We start from the raw sequence: 13,066 nt of genomic DNA on the forward strand, positions 1-13,066 counted from the left end.
TATGGCATTATACCATATGCATGCATGTATGTATGCATACTATCTTATACTGTATATACAATATTCTCAGCGCGCGCGTGTGTGTATGGTGCGCGCATGAATATATGTATATATGAATGTATGCACCTGCGTAAAAGTATTACTTTTACTGAAAATACATGGTTATATGTATACATAATTACAATTATATATTATATTAAATATTCATTGTAATAAAAAATATCGGCTCGAAACAAATATAGCTCGAAATATTTTTGCCATTATTAGTTTTGTTAAATCTTTTAACAACTATTTAGGAATTTTTTATTAAGAGATTTTCCCATCTAACAATACTTTGCAGTCAGAGTAATTCAGAGAGAGCCCTCTATAAATACAAATGAAAGAAAATTAAATATGGCGGATATTTTGTTTTGTGTGTAGTGAATATGTTCTGTTACTTTGTTTAATTAACTTTCTGATATAACTATACGTATTGCTTATGGGGCTCTTAAGAGAGTTCAAAAAAGGAAGATGAATGCCACAAGTCTTTACGTATCAACGTGTCGGTTAGTTTTACAAGCGGATACCGATGATCCAAATTCATGGACAGATTTATACAGGCTAGTTCCATACTTGCGACAAAGTTTAAGTTGTACTGTGTGTTCAAATTTGTTAATCGAACCTCATACACCAACTGAAACTAATTGTCAACATCATGTGTGTCGTGGTTGTAGAGGTGGACGCAAAAAATTGAAACCATCATGTGGTTGGTGCAAGGATTATGACAAATATGTTGAAAATGTTCAATTACGAATACTGTTACAGTGTTATAAGAAATTGTGTGAATACTTGACAAATACAAACATTTATCGAAGTTTAATACTTTCAGTGTCCTCCAATAAAACAGGTAATAATGCATCAGCTATCGGTGCTAGTAGCCTGATGGAACTCATACAAGAGGGTTCTGGCTTTAAAGATGAATTTAAAAGTACAGCGGGTTTGTCAAAATCTGCGTACAGTATTTTACCATGTGTTTATACAAGTACTACCTCAACTCAAACTCAAGGAAATACTATACAAAATTCTGAAGCAGTGTCACAAAGTATATCTGGTATAGTATATTATTTTTGTTATAATCATGTAAGATTATTTGTATCTAGGATATTCAACTAGAAGACAAATAATTTTTAGAACTGAAATTTATAGTGTTTAAAACTATGCATATAATGATAAAAAGAAATCATTTTTTTGTTAAATGTTCTTTTAAATATTTTAGATCCTTCCATTATTTTTTTATTAAAATTTATTTAAATTTATTAAAACTTTAAATGTCCTTACTGCTTTTGCTACATCAAATAATATTTAAGGAAGTTATTTAATTAAAAAAGAAAAGAAAAGCAGAAATATTATGATAATGAATAAGATTCTTTATTTTTAATATAACAATTTGTCCTTGATATATACTTTTATTATATCAGAAGCAGTTTTGACATTAATACTGAAATACTGAAATACTGAAATACTAAATAGTTTTATCTATGTGTTTAGCAAGTCATTCTGAATCAAAAAGGTCATGGTTTACTTATTATTGATTTATTTAAAAAGAAGATTCTACACAATATTAGAATAGAACGATAGTTCTTTATTTTCCATGGATTTCTTACTTTTGTATATACTAAATACTATAAATACTATTATTTATATATACTAAATTTATATATACTAAAGGAAATGTTCAAAGCGATAGCTCTACTTTCATAAACATATGTACTCGATGTTATAACGATCGTTACAGTTACATCGTAGAAATTTCATTTCTGATACCATCACTTGCATTGCGTATTGCTTGTATCAATTTTTAGCTTGACACTGGATTACCATTGCCATGTACCTTCAACTTCATATAATCCCAGAAGAAGGAATTCAACAGAGTTAAATTCGTTGATCTGGATAATCATGGGATAGGTTTGTATCGTCCCATCTAACTCCCTGGGAAATGAGTATTTAACAAAGTCGTAACATTTTTTTTGGAATATGATTATATTCCATCATGTTGGAATCACATTCTTCTTATCACTGCAAACAAAATACTTTATTTAAATACAAAGGCAAGTTGTTTTTTAAGAAATCTGTGTAACATTCTGCCATGAGTTATTCATGTATTATGTGTGGTTAAATAAAGATAAGTGTTAATGATGTTATACCACACATTTAATGGAACTCAGTACTGGAAACTTTATTGAAATATAGTATATGAATTTTCAGTTGCTCAGTAATGTGATTATTATGATTGTTATTTGTGCTATCACAGGTACTCTGAACTTCATCTGTAAAAAGAATGTGTGAAGCCAGATACAAAACAATATGTGCTACATAATCTTGTAGTAGAAGGGGAGTCTACCTTACCAGTAGGATGAAACTCGTGTCTATGTAATATTATTCATTTTCCTGAATGTAAAGTAACAATTCATATTACTATTAGACAATTGTGCATCAATTTTCTTTAATTCTCTGAACATATTTTAAAATATAGGACGATGTGATATGTTTCTTGGATATCATTGTTTATATATCGCAATTTTTGCATTATTATTTAGCATATTCTAAGTTTGAACTTACACAGCATTGCGAAACTAAGTTACCAAACAGAACTTAATAACTTAGAATCTAGAAAGAGACTGAGCGTTGTATATAGTTTTTTATTCACCAATAACTAGCATCATATGTGGTATTTGACATATAGTCTAAAAATTCTTTATTTTGAAGATACCTAAAATCTATAGCATACTTACTTGACCTTCGTGATTCAGAATGACCTATCAAACATATTGATAAAATTAATCAGTTTTCTCTTGGATCATTCTAAATACATTTTTTATGTGTAAGTACTATGCAGAGGTACAAAGGAGCAAGGGATTGATTAATTATTTTTGATAGATCTAACAATTAAACATTGATATGCTTATTGGCTGAAAGATATAACACTGTGTGTCGTCTCAGAGAATTTCTTTCTATACAAACAGCTCTGCATAGTATATACCAATTGTTACTTTGGTGATATAAACTTAAAATGTTTTGGTTAATACGAATATAAAAATGTACAAAGTGAACCTTTTGATACTTAAAGAAAGTGTTGCTAATTACACAGTGAGTCACACAATCTTGCTTTCATTTTACATATACATATATATGCCTCTGCCCTAGCACAGAGTCGATATTGGTAACTTTTTTGGTAACAGATCACATACAGTTCGGGGCAAAAATAGATATACAGGAAGGGGAAGTAAGTATTATATATCTTTATAGTGCATATATTGCATAGTAAATTATTGAAATTAATATTTACATTTTTGTGCAAACAAATCCTATTTAACGAAACTTTGCTAATATTTATATCCATTACCTGCCTACTTATTTTTGTACACAACTGTATATCGATACAATTTTATCGCTCCGGCGGTATTACTTCTGAATTAATTAACGAGGTGAGCATCATGTATAATCATTTATTAGTACATTTTAATTGGTCAAAACCAAATTTTCAATTACGTTATTTTAATTTATCCATACTTATCCGTATTAAATAAAAGATCCATACTTATCTGTGTTAATAAAAGATGAAATAAGTAGACTTATATTCTTTTGTTAACATGTATTATATAATGTTAAATTTTTTATAATTCTTCAATTTCCATCATTGAAATTGATAAAGTGTTTAGTATTTCTATTTCACAATTAGATATAAAATATTCAAGTTTCTTATAAAAGCATTTTGTATTCCAAAATATTTATTTCTTATTATGTCCTTGTAATTATTTACGACATACTCTTTGACCGAATAGAAGCAAAGTCTCTGGGAGGGGTCTTAGAAGAACATCAATATATATATATATATATATAAACACGAATCATTGAGTAGTCCAGAGAAGTATTCAAAAGACGTTAATTATTATTTGCTACTTTTATATACTATTTTATTATCATTTGGGTTTTCTGGATAAAATATCTTTAAGTCAACATTCCATATTACGAATTAATTTTTGTAATTATTTTGAATCAATTATCGCCAATAATTATTTAGAAAGATGTCATCCCATCTTGGCTTTTGATGATTTTCTAATATATCGTCGGAGATATGATTCTGAACAATTTTTCCCTGTAACCGTCGTTTGGTCTTAGTTTCCAAGATATTTGCAAAAAGCTGTCGGTACTACTACAGTGAATTCTACTTATAATCGTGCGTTTGTGATAGCTTATACGTTAGTATTGAATAAAATAACACCTAACCCAAATCTAATTTTTACTTTTTGTTTATAATTTATATAAGTTTGGCTGAAGTACCATTTTATCCTGCCGCCATAAGGCGGCCGGTAACTAATGCTAACGCATATGTTGTTACGGACGCATAATTACAAGCAGAATTCATCACAGAATTCAGTACCGGCAGTGTTTTCCAAATATCTCGAAAACTATGACCAAATGGCGATTACATGTATAGGAAAAAAAGTTGTTCAAAATGTCAATTTCTATAACATATTTAAAAATTATTGAAATCGGTAATGTGACAGTACTTCTAAATAATTACCAAATTTTCTTTTAGATCAATATATGTTCAAAGAAATACAAAATGGTCCTGTAAAATATACGCAACGAAATATATAAAACATTTAATATTCGGGTTAGGTATATTCATACTATTTAATATCAGAGAGTGAGAAGGGGGAGGAGGGAGGGAGGAAGAGAGAAGATATTAAAATATAGATATGTAATTATTATTTTCTATCAAATTATAAAAAGTTTATGTTAAACATGTTGTTAGAAGTAAATTATATATAAGTGGATCAGGTACTTGTCTTAGAGAAAATGTCAAAGGAGAAAGATGAACGATTCAGTAAGTATTATATCCGTAAAATCATCTTTTTTTACGAGCACTGATGTATATATAATCAACAATTGCATGATTTTTTAGTGGAAATGCATACTTCTTTACTTAGATAGCTTCCTACCGTCATTCTACGTAAAAGAGTATTGTGGGGTGCAATAGTAAAAAAATTATTCGTTATCGAGATATTTTTTAAATATATCTTTCTTGAAGAAGATGCTCAAACGTTTCATAGCAAATTCGTAATTATCGACATTGATGTGGGTAGTCGTGACAGAAACAGATACGTATTCGTTATTTAAAAAATTTATTTAAATCCGTTAAATTCTGTAGAGGATGTAAAAGAACGGATAATACCGAAATGCAACGATAATCATAAAAATCTTAAATTCAGTTATGAAAATAATTAAAAAGCGTTGTCTGAAATGTTTACAAAGTGATGAAGAGCAAGCGTTTGAACATCTTCTTCAATAAATACTTTCTTCTTAATATCTCGATAATTAATAATTTTGTTACTATTTTAACCCCATATTCATTTACGTACGTAGAATGGCGAGAAAAATCTATCCATGTAATAAAAAAAGTATCTATTTTCATATTAAAAACCTATGCGATTGCTGATTGCATATATATCATTGTGCTTCTTAAAGAGATAGAGATAGAGAGAGAGAGAGAGAAAGAGAAAGAGAGAGAGAGATCCTACGGATATAAATAAGTATAAATAATAAGTGAATCTTCATTGAATTTTTCTCTTTTGACATTTTTCTGTAACTGCACTGGTAACAGAGTTATAAGGTGATACAATTACATGGATCACCCTGTATAATGTTGTTTAAGATATTTTATAAAAATATATAATATAGAAAAGTTTAAACAAAAAAGACGAAAAAGTGGATTAAAATACAGGAATTGTAATTATAAAATTAGAATAACAAATGCTTCGTTGATTCTTATTATGAAATTTATATCAAATAATTAAAAAATTTATATTACCTTGTATTAGACTATAAGAATTATTTCTAGATCTTCTTTTTTCTAGATTCTATAGAAAAGTAAGCAATAGAAAAGATATATTATATGCATTCTTTACACAGATAACATATAATTATACATATTTTGAGTACTTTGTTTAAATTTATTTGAATTTATTATGTTGAAGTCAGATAAAATAACTACGTATTCACTGAATTATAAATTATAGCGTATAATTATTAAATATAATATATTATATAAATATATTCTCGAAATTCAATAGTTTTTTCAAATAGTGCTTTTTCAGAACCTTTTTAAAACCGAAAAATAAATAAAATATATGTACATACTTTTGAATATAATATATTGGAATTATCTAGATGAAATATTGTATTTGTAACTATTAATATCTCACAAAATTTTCTTGTTACTTGAAAAGTGTTTGAATTTTTAAACATTTTCTGTTGATACTGAGAATTATCTTTACTTCATTTATAGAATTTATCTTTTATACATTGTCAACTATTTTTACATTGACAGCTCGTATACGAACCGAACGTACGAGAATGCAATTTCATTTACCTCTGCGCGTTTTTTGACAACAATTTCCTTTCATAATTTTATTATAATTAATTTTATATTCAATTTTGTAATATTTTATAAGATATTCGACTATTTAACTGATTATTTTTGCTCATAACTCAAAAATGATACAAAGATGATTCATCCAAGATTTCAATATTTTATTTTTGGCATGGTCGTTTTATCATAATCGTTAAATTGCATTTTAATATTGGCTGTAACGAGATGTGGTTCAAAATATGTAATTTTATTAAGGAAAGTGGTGGTGATCTTGAAACTAAAAAATGAAAGAAGTAATCAGTCAATTATAATATTTTTCTAAAATATTGTAAATATTATATCATCTCTTAATTCAATTTTTCACATTATTGAAGATGATGATAAATGATCATTTTTGAAAAATAAGATAATCATTATTTATTATTAAAATGTCTTGTAATTACATAAGAAAGCAGAAAGATATATTTGTTTATGTAGAGAAATTTATTTATGTATTTGTAGAGTCACCTGCCATTCGTACTGTATCAAACGGATCTTCGATATACTCTGTGATGTATGCTGGATCTGGTAACAAAATAACAATAAAACGGAAAGCAGCAGCTACAGATGATACAGAAGTAGGACAACAGGATATGGATGGAAATTCACACAGCTCTGTAGGAGGGGTAAAATGTATTCCATCTTCCCACCTTAAATATGGGACCCCTTCTCAGAAAAAATCTTCAAAGGGCAGCAAAGTAATTTCAATAGATATTCGGTTAATATTATGCCTTACAGGAAGTTTACATTGCACTATAACTTTTATTTAAATGCTAAATGACGTGCATCCTCGTTAATATTACTTGTAAGGTACAATCATATTTCTAGATTTGTATAACACTTAATAACGTAGCTTATATTCAATTAACATTCTTTATTATATTTCAAGACTAACACTAGTTTAAATTTGAATATATATTTTGCTAGGTCCCATACCCAGATTGATGCAGATATCAACTTTAGATTGCATTTTATGACATATTATATTTTTTATTTATTAAATACTTATGTCTGCATTAATCTATAATCCTTACTTTAGTCCAATTTTCTGTAATAGTTAAAGGGTAAAGAATTTATTTCACTTCAGTCATCAGCTTTTAAAAAACCAAGATCAAATTCTACTCGAAGTAAAAGAAAAGGATGTAGATGTGGTAATGCTACAGCAATACCTGGGAAATTAACATGTTGTGGTCAACGTTGTCCCTGTTATGTTGAAAGTAAACCTTGCGTTGAATGTAGATGCAGGGGTTGTAGAAATCCTCATACAGCAGATGGGTTGAAGGTAGAAAAATTACAATATTATAGTATCAATAAAATTAATTAAATTGTATCTCCAAAGCTTTTTTTTTAAACAGTGTAGTTGATTATACCATATATTGTTTTACATTTTAGATTCGACCGCATATACCTGAGTTACATAACTTACAGTTACAATTATCAACTTCTTTGGATTGTGACACACTAAATTCAGATCCTTTAGGATCAGTGTCACAATGCCTTTCAACTTCTCCGACAACGATTCAAGTATTAAATGTTTATTCAACTCCGAGATTAGATATCGACAATGTTCCACAAAATCTACCTGCAGCCTTGTTAGTAGGAGAAGATGCTATGATTAGTACCGAAAGTGAAGCCGAAGACAGTGATATACAGATTGACGTGTGACAGTTCAAGCGATATTGTCAATCATCATGTACAATATAATAAGGTACGTGTAATGTAAAGAATGGTATTGCAGTTAAGACAGATGTTTTTTGAATAGGATAAAGTTCAAACTACATGACAAAAGGATAGTATGTAATTAATATGTAGCAAATACATTGATGATGATGATGATGATGATGATGATGATGATGATGACGACGATGATGATGTTATTTTTAATATTTTGTTTGAACACTTTTTTATTGTTATAATACCCAATAAATATTTTTAAATATACTTCTATAGCTTTTCTTTTAGTATACACTATTTTGGTTAGTTGTGTACCCATTAGTTTTCTATTATGTCAGATCTGTTGAACCTATTACAGATACATTTTATACTTACACAGAGATTAGCAGGCACAAAAGTAACACTTTCATGGGGAGCAACCCTGCTAAATGTAGAGATTGTGCAAGATTATAATGAAATTTTCTGATTAATACATCATATAAAAGTTTTGAAGGTCACGTTGCATTTGTTCCAGGTTTTTACAAATAAAATTTTTTACCTGCAAAAATTTCAAATAATAGTAGTTATTACAGAAATAACCATTACTATTTTACTATTACTATTACTTTACTTCGGCAAAGTGAAAAAGATCATGTTTATATGATTAATAGTTGAATAAATACTTAAATAAAGATTCATTTACATAAGTAGGACATAAAAGTTGAAATTCTTACAAGATTATTTCCTTAATCGTTAAGTTTCAGGAATACTTTGCATCGTATGTTTAAAATTATTCCGAGGATGATATAATAAATTTTTATTCAACAATACCTTTCCTTTATTTTGACTGCTGATGTCACTTGCAGGCTTTGTCCGCAGCTTTATCGTCAAGCAGTGGCAGGCGCCCTTTTTCCGCGAGAGTCAAATCGAGCGTCCCTGAATTATATTAATACTTAAAAGGGCCGAACAAGTGTCAATATATTCTCATTTATGAAAATTACGTTAATGGCCAATCAGGTATTATTTATCTACTTTTGGAACACGATGTGAGTTCATACGAATATACAAAATATTCGCGAATCTTATACTACTGACAGAGAATCAGAAAAATATTAAATGTCTCATTTGTATTACAAAATATTATAAAGAGTAAATTAAAATTTGTTTCATATTATAGAATCTATAGTTTTAAATGGCGTAAATATGTATAAAAATTGAAATTGACTTTATAATAGATATATGTTTAAAATTTTGTTAAAAAATATCGAAAAATATATGATATTATATCGTATAAATCATAAAGATATTAATGATTTCTTACCTTTGCGTTTAAACGAGTCAGTATGACAGTAATTTTTAACCAATGATATGCGTATCATTGCTGTACGTATATATAAGCGTACGTATGTACGTACGTACGTACTGCGTATGTATATATGTATACGTGTTGTTGAACATATAAATACGCGACAGGTGGTTGATGATACGCGAATAATATACCACATATATAGATACCTTGTCGATTTTCGAGTTTTCGAATTCTGATTTACGTGCAAGATATATTTTTGTTAGCTGTACTGAACTTTTTGAATTCTGCTTTTAATTTCACGCATTTATCACAGGGCTGTGAACAGTTGTTTTAAAGAAAATCAAACACAGTCCTTAACATATATATCTTCGCTTATTAACGATATATGTATTATTATGCTAAAAAAGAAATTGTTTACCACAATTACTATTTCTAATTTATTGATTTATTAATCATATATTTTGTTGTAGACATACAACATGTTGTTTTACTTGAATATTGTCTTACTATAAAATTTATTTTCCATTGCAGTTATATATACACATGGTTGAAATTGATTCTTTCTGTAATTATAAAAATGATAGTATGTCCCACAATAAAGATAACTTCTCTTTGAACAATTAATATAATTCTATTAATCCAATCTTCCTTACATTTGAAGATAAAGTGGTAATTTATTCTTTATATATATATACATATATTCTTAAATACTTGTATTTTTAAATACATAGTTGTAACTTTCACGTTTGATATATTTGTATTAATCGTAATTTCTTCCTTCAATACATAATGATAAAAATTGAAGTTCTTGCAATTGTACATTAACTTTAATTTCCATGTCTATTTTATACCTTACTGCATATTACCTATTCAATATATGAACTATACTTTGAGGGATTTCAGACTGGTTTGTTGCCCATAGAGTGTTAAAGCATTTTACTCGCGCTTGTAAGTTTCAAATTAAGGAAACCTAATAACTACTGAATGGTTTAGAAACGAACACAAACTTTAACAAATTAAACTCTGAGACAAAATGACTGTATTTTAAAAACTATCTATAAATCGAGAAAAACTTTAAACTATTACAAATTTTACGCTTGTAAGAAACATTGAAATGCACAATTGTAGGCAGAATTCACTGTAGTGATAGCGACAGCTTTTTGTGAATATCTCAGAAACTAGGGTTGTCCGTGGATTAGCTTAAAAAGCTGTTCAAAATCATGCTTCGATAATATATTAAAAAACTATTGAAATTATTCTGCGGTGGTATATCAGAGACTAGCCTGTCATTCTTTCGTCTATTTATGTCTTTGGATTTTACATAAAAAATAAGCGATTTATTTATGATCCAATAAGAAAAATTGTTATTAACTAGTATTAATAAAAATTGTTCTTATTGGAGTTTAGCATGTAGCAAAGCGACTAATTTATGCATTGACAATATTCATTCTTATGACAAATCCGTAGAGCGATTATAATTATCATTAATAAATAATTTTGACATTTAATCAATAGATTTGTTATCAATTTCTTTTTGTTTCTTTCGCCACGACTACGCTGCTGTATGTACGTAATTTATTTATTTTCACTAGAGCACATACCATAAGGTTAGTGTCACATAGGAGACAATATTAAGGTACGTATTACGATTAAGTTGACGCAATAACGTAACGTTGTGGTTACGTAGCTAGGGGCTGTGTATGCTATATGTCTAAAAATGGCTGCAATAAAGTTTGGACCTCAGTTGAAAGAGTTACGAATTCTTTTATGTCAAACCTCGAAATCTAGTAAGGGTGTCAGGTAATAGCGAAATTAATTATGTAAAATGTACTATCTTTATATTTTTTTTATTAACCTTTTTTAATTAATATACAATTTCAATCATAATTGATTATATTGCCCTCTAACCTGTTTATATTTTTAGAGACTTTATCGAACAACAATACGTGCCGCTTAAAAGAAGTAACCCACAATTTCCAGTTTTAATTAGGGAATGTTCTGACACGGAACCCGTTTTATATGCACGATATGGTAAATTCTACAATAATTATTTCATACTAATGCATGTGCGTAATGTTTAATCCTTGCATTACAAAGATATGTAGTTCTTAAAACCCAGTCTACCAGCAATAGGCCATTTTGTGCTCACTTCCAGAACATAATTTTGCCTAGCATATTAATATCGGACCAAGTGGTATTTAAATCAAATCAAAATATATAAAATATATTTCACAATACACATTGATATTACATTTGCTATACATTATTCTATTCCGATGACGTATTTATTTCGCATTGCTTGTAAGTTATCGATCCTTTTGCTGTGCTTTCCACATGTATATCTTCTACACAAGCTGCAAATGATTTTAATCTTCCTTAGATTGTTATATATTTTTTTTAAATACTGTTTCGCTGGAACACAATTAACATTTTTCTATGCTGTTGCAATCTCCTTTGTTACGAGAAATTTGTTTTACCTTGCACCCCAAAATTTCCTCCATGGCGATAAAGCATAGGCTTAAGAATATCACATTCAACAATAATTAATCTTTTCAGAGCTTGAACTAGTCGTATATATTTAATTCTAAGTTTCCAAGTGTCTGTTTTGTTTAATAATAATAATACATTTTCTAAAATATTATATTCTAGAATTTGGAGTAGAACGTCGTGTGTCTCTACAAAATCTAAAATCTGAAGAAATATTGAAATGTATCCAAGAACTAGCAACCAGTAAACCAAAATAATATATCTGATATATTAGTATGTATGTATGTATTATAATTTATTTAAATATTCAATAAAATAGTTGTATAAATTATGTATTATTGCGATTGTAGATCAGAAGTATATCAATAGCTTCCAATAAATTATCATTCTTACTAAATTTTTAGATTTTTAAAAGATACATGTTTAACTAGTGCCGAAATAAAGATAAATGCAGATTTAATATCGTATAAATCTTAATTTCTTCTCATTTGTGATATCTGATTGTAGCAGTATCCCCAATGAAGTTGTTCTTTTTTATGAATGTTAATTTTTATGAATGTTAATGATCCATTCTTAAAATAACAGAATAAAACCGTTCAATTCTTTCTTAGTTATGAGTATGTACTTTAGAAGTAATAAGTCTTTTATTAATAATTTTCGTTGATAGGAAGAAAAATGCTTTTAATATAGATAAAATCTTTGTTAATAATTTCTCTTATTCTTATTATATAAATTATATAAATTTAATATTTATATGAAAAATACATTTTTATATTATATATGATAAATTTTTCAAAGATGGTATCACCCCAAAAGATATTAATGCTTTTGTATATTTCCCACTGAGATAGAATCTGGATCATAGATACGTATTCTTATCTTGTTCTATTTTATATTGTATTATATTAATTATAATTAAGTAATGTGGCAAATAATTTAATAAAATTCATAATTTAATTACTTGTATTAAACGTATACAACATATAAAGAAAATATAATAATTAGACACAACGCGAAAATAGAAAATAGATAAATAAATGGAAGCTAGTCTTTTTATCATTAAAGGATCTTAAATAAGTATTTTTTATTTCGGATAAATTGTATATTGCATATGATCTGTGTATCATATATTTTTTGCATATAGTATTCTTTTTATATACATA

The 13,066-nt window shown here is 27.7% G+C and overlaps 2 protein-coding genes and 2 long non-coding RNA genes across 5 annotated transcripts; 2 read left to right on the plus strand and 2 right to left on the minus strand.

Moving 5' to 3' along the window:
* Positions 1–370: 370 nt before the first annotated feature.
* LOC100744807 (E3 ubiquitin-protein ligase MSL2) lies at positions 371–9,057 on the plus strand. Of its 2 annotated transcripts, none has more exons than XM_012384765.3 (5): positions 371–1,090; positions 6,917–7,152; positions 7,542–7,736; positions 7,847–8,162; positions 8,974–9,057. In XM_012384765.3, the coding sequence occupies exons 1-4, from the start codon at positions 511–513 to the stop codon at positions 8,117–8,119; spliced, it is 1,284 nt and encodes a 427-aa protein (XP_012240188.1). In that variant the 5' UTR covers positions 371–510; the 3' UTR covers positions 8,120–8,162; positions 8,974–9,057. The 2 variants fall into 2 exon arrangements, with proteins under 2 accessions (XP_012240188.1, XP_012240189.1); XM_012384766.3 differs by having other exon boundaries at positions 6,917–7,080.
* Positions 7,197–7,847, minus strand: LOC117151563. The gene is made up of 2 exons (XR_004461584.1): positions 7,624–7,847; positions 7,197–7,502 (listed from the first exon to the last, which is right to left on the minus strand). It is a non-coding gene; the product is annotated as an uncharacterized LOC117151563 (long non-coding RNA).
* LOC117151561 lies at positions 8,329–9,741 on the minus strand. Its single transcript, XR_004461582.1, has 3 exons — positions 9,429–9,741; positions 8,842–9,043; positions 8,329–8,666 (listed from the first exon to the last, which is right to left on the minus strand). It is a non-coding gene; the product is annotated as an uncharacterized LOC117151561 (long non-coding RNA).
* A 1,343-nt stretch (positions 9,742–11,084) lies between these two features.
* LOC100744929 (NADH dehydrogenase [ubiquinone] 1 alpha subcomplex subunit 2) lies at positions 11,085–12,300 on the plus strand. The gene is made up of 3 exons (XM_003488903.4): positions 11,085–11,216; positions 11,341–11,447; positions 12,066–12,300. Exons 1-3 carry the CDS (start codon positions 11,134–11,136, stop codon positions 12,158–12,160), a joined length of 285 nt encoding a protein of 94 aa, XP_003488951.1. The 5' UTR covers positions 11,085–11,133; the 3' UTR covers positions 12,161–12,300.
* The last annotated feature ends 766 nt before the right edge of the window (positions 12,301–13,066 follow it).

This window comes from Bombus impatiens, unplaced genomic scaffold (genome assembly GCF_000188095.3).
Source record: "Bombus impatiens unplaced genomic scaffold, BIMP_2.2 scf_0296, whole genome shotgun sequence".
NCBI classification, from domain to species: domain Eukaryota; kingdom Metazoa; phylum Arthropoda; class Insecta; order Hymenoptera; family Apidae; genus Bombus; species Bombus impatiens.

Excerpts from the sequence above, each read along its gene's own strand:
- LOC100744807 (XM_012384765.3), top strand. The coding sequence starts at position 511 with ATGAATGCCACAAGTCTTTACGTATCAACGTGTCGGTTAGTTTTACAA. Across the intron at positions 1,091-6,916 it reads AGTGTCACAAAGTATATCTG|AGTCACCTGCCATTCGTACT; the intron begins GTATAGTATATT and ends ATGTATTTGTAG. Across the intron at positions 7,153-7,541 it reads AATCTTCAAAGGGCAGCAAA|TCATCAGCTTTTAAAAAACC; the intron begins GTAATTTCAATA and ends ATTTCACTTCAG.
- LOC100744929 (XM_003488903.4), top strand. The coding sequence starts at position 11,134 with ATGGCTGCAATAAAGTTTGGACCTCAGTTGAAAGAGTTACGAATTCTT. Across the intron at positions 11,217-11,340 it reads AAATCTAGTAAGGGTGTCAG|AGACTTTATCGAACAACAAT; the intron begins GTAATAGCGAAA and ends TTATATTTTTAG. Across the intron at positions 11,448-12,065 it reads CGTTTTATATGCACGATATG|AATTTGGAGTAGAACGTCGT; the intron begins GTAAATTCTACA and ends ATTATATTCTAG.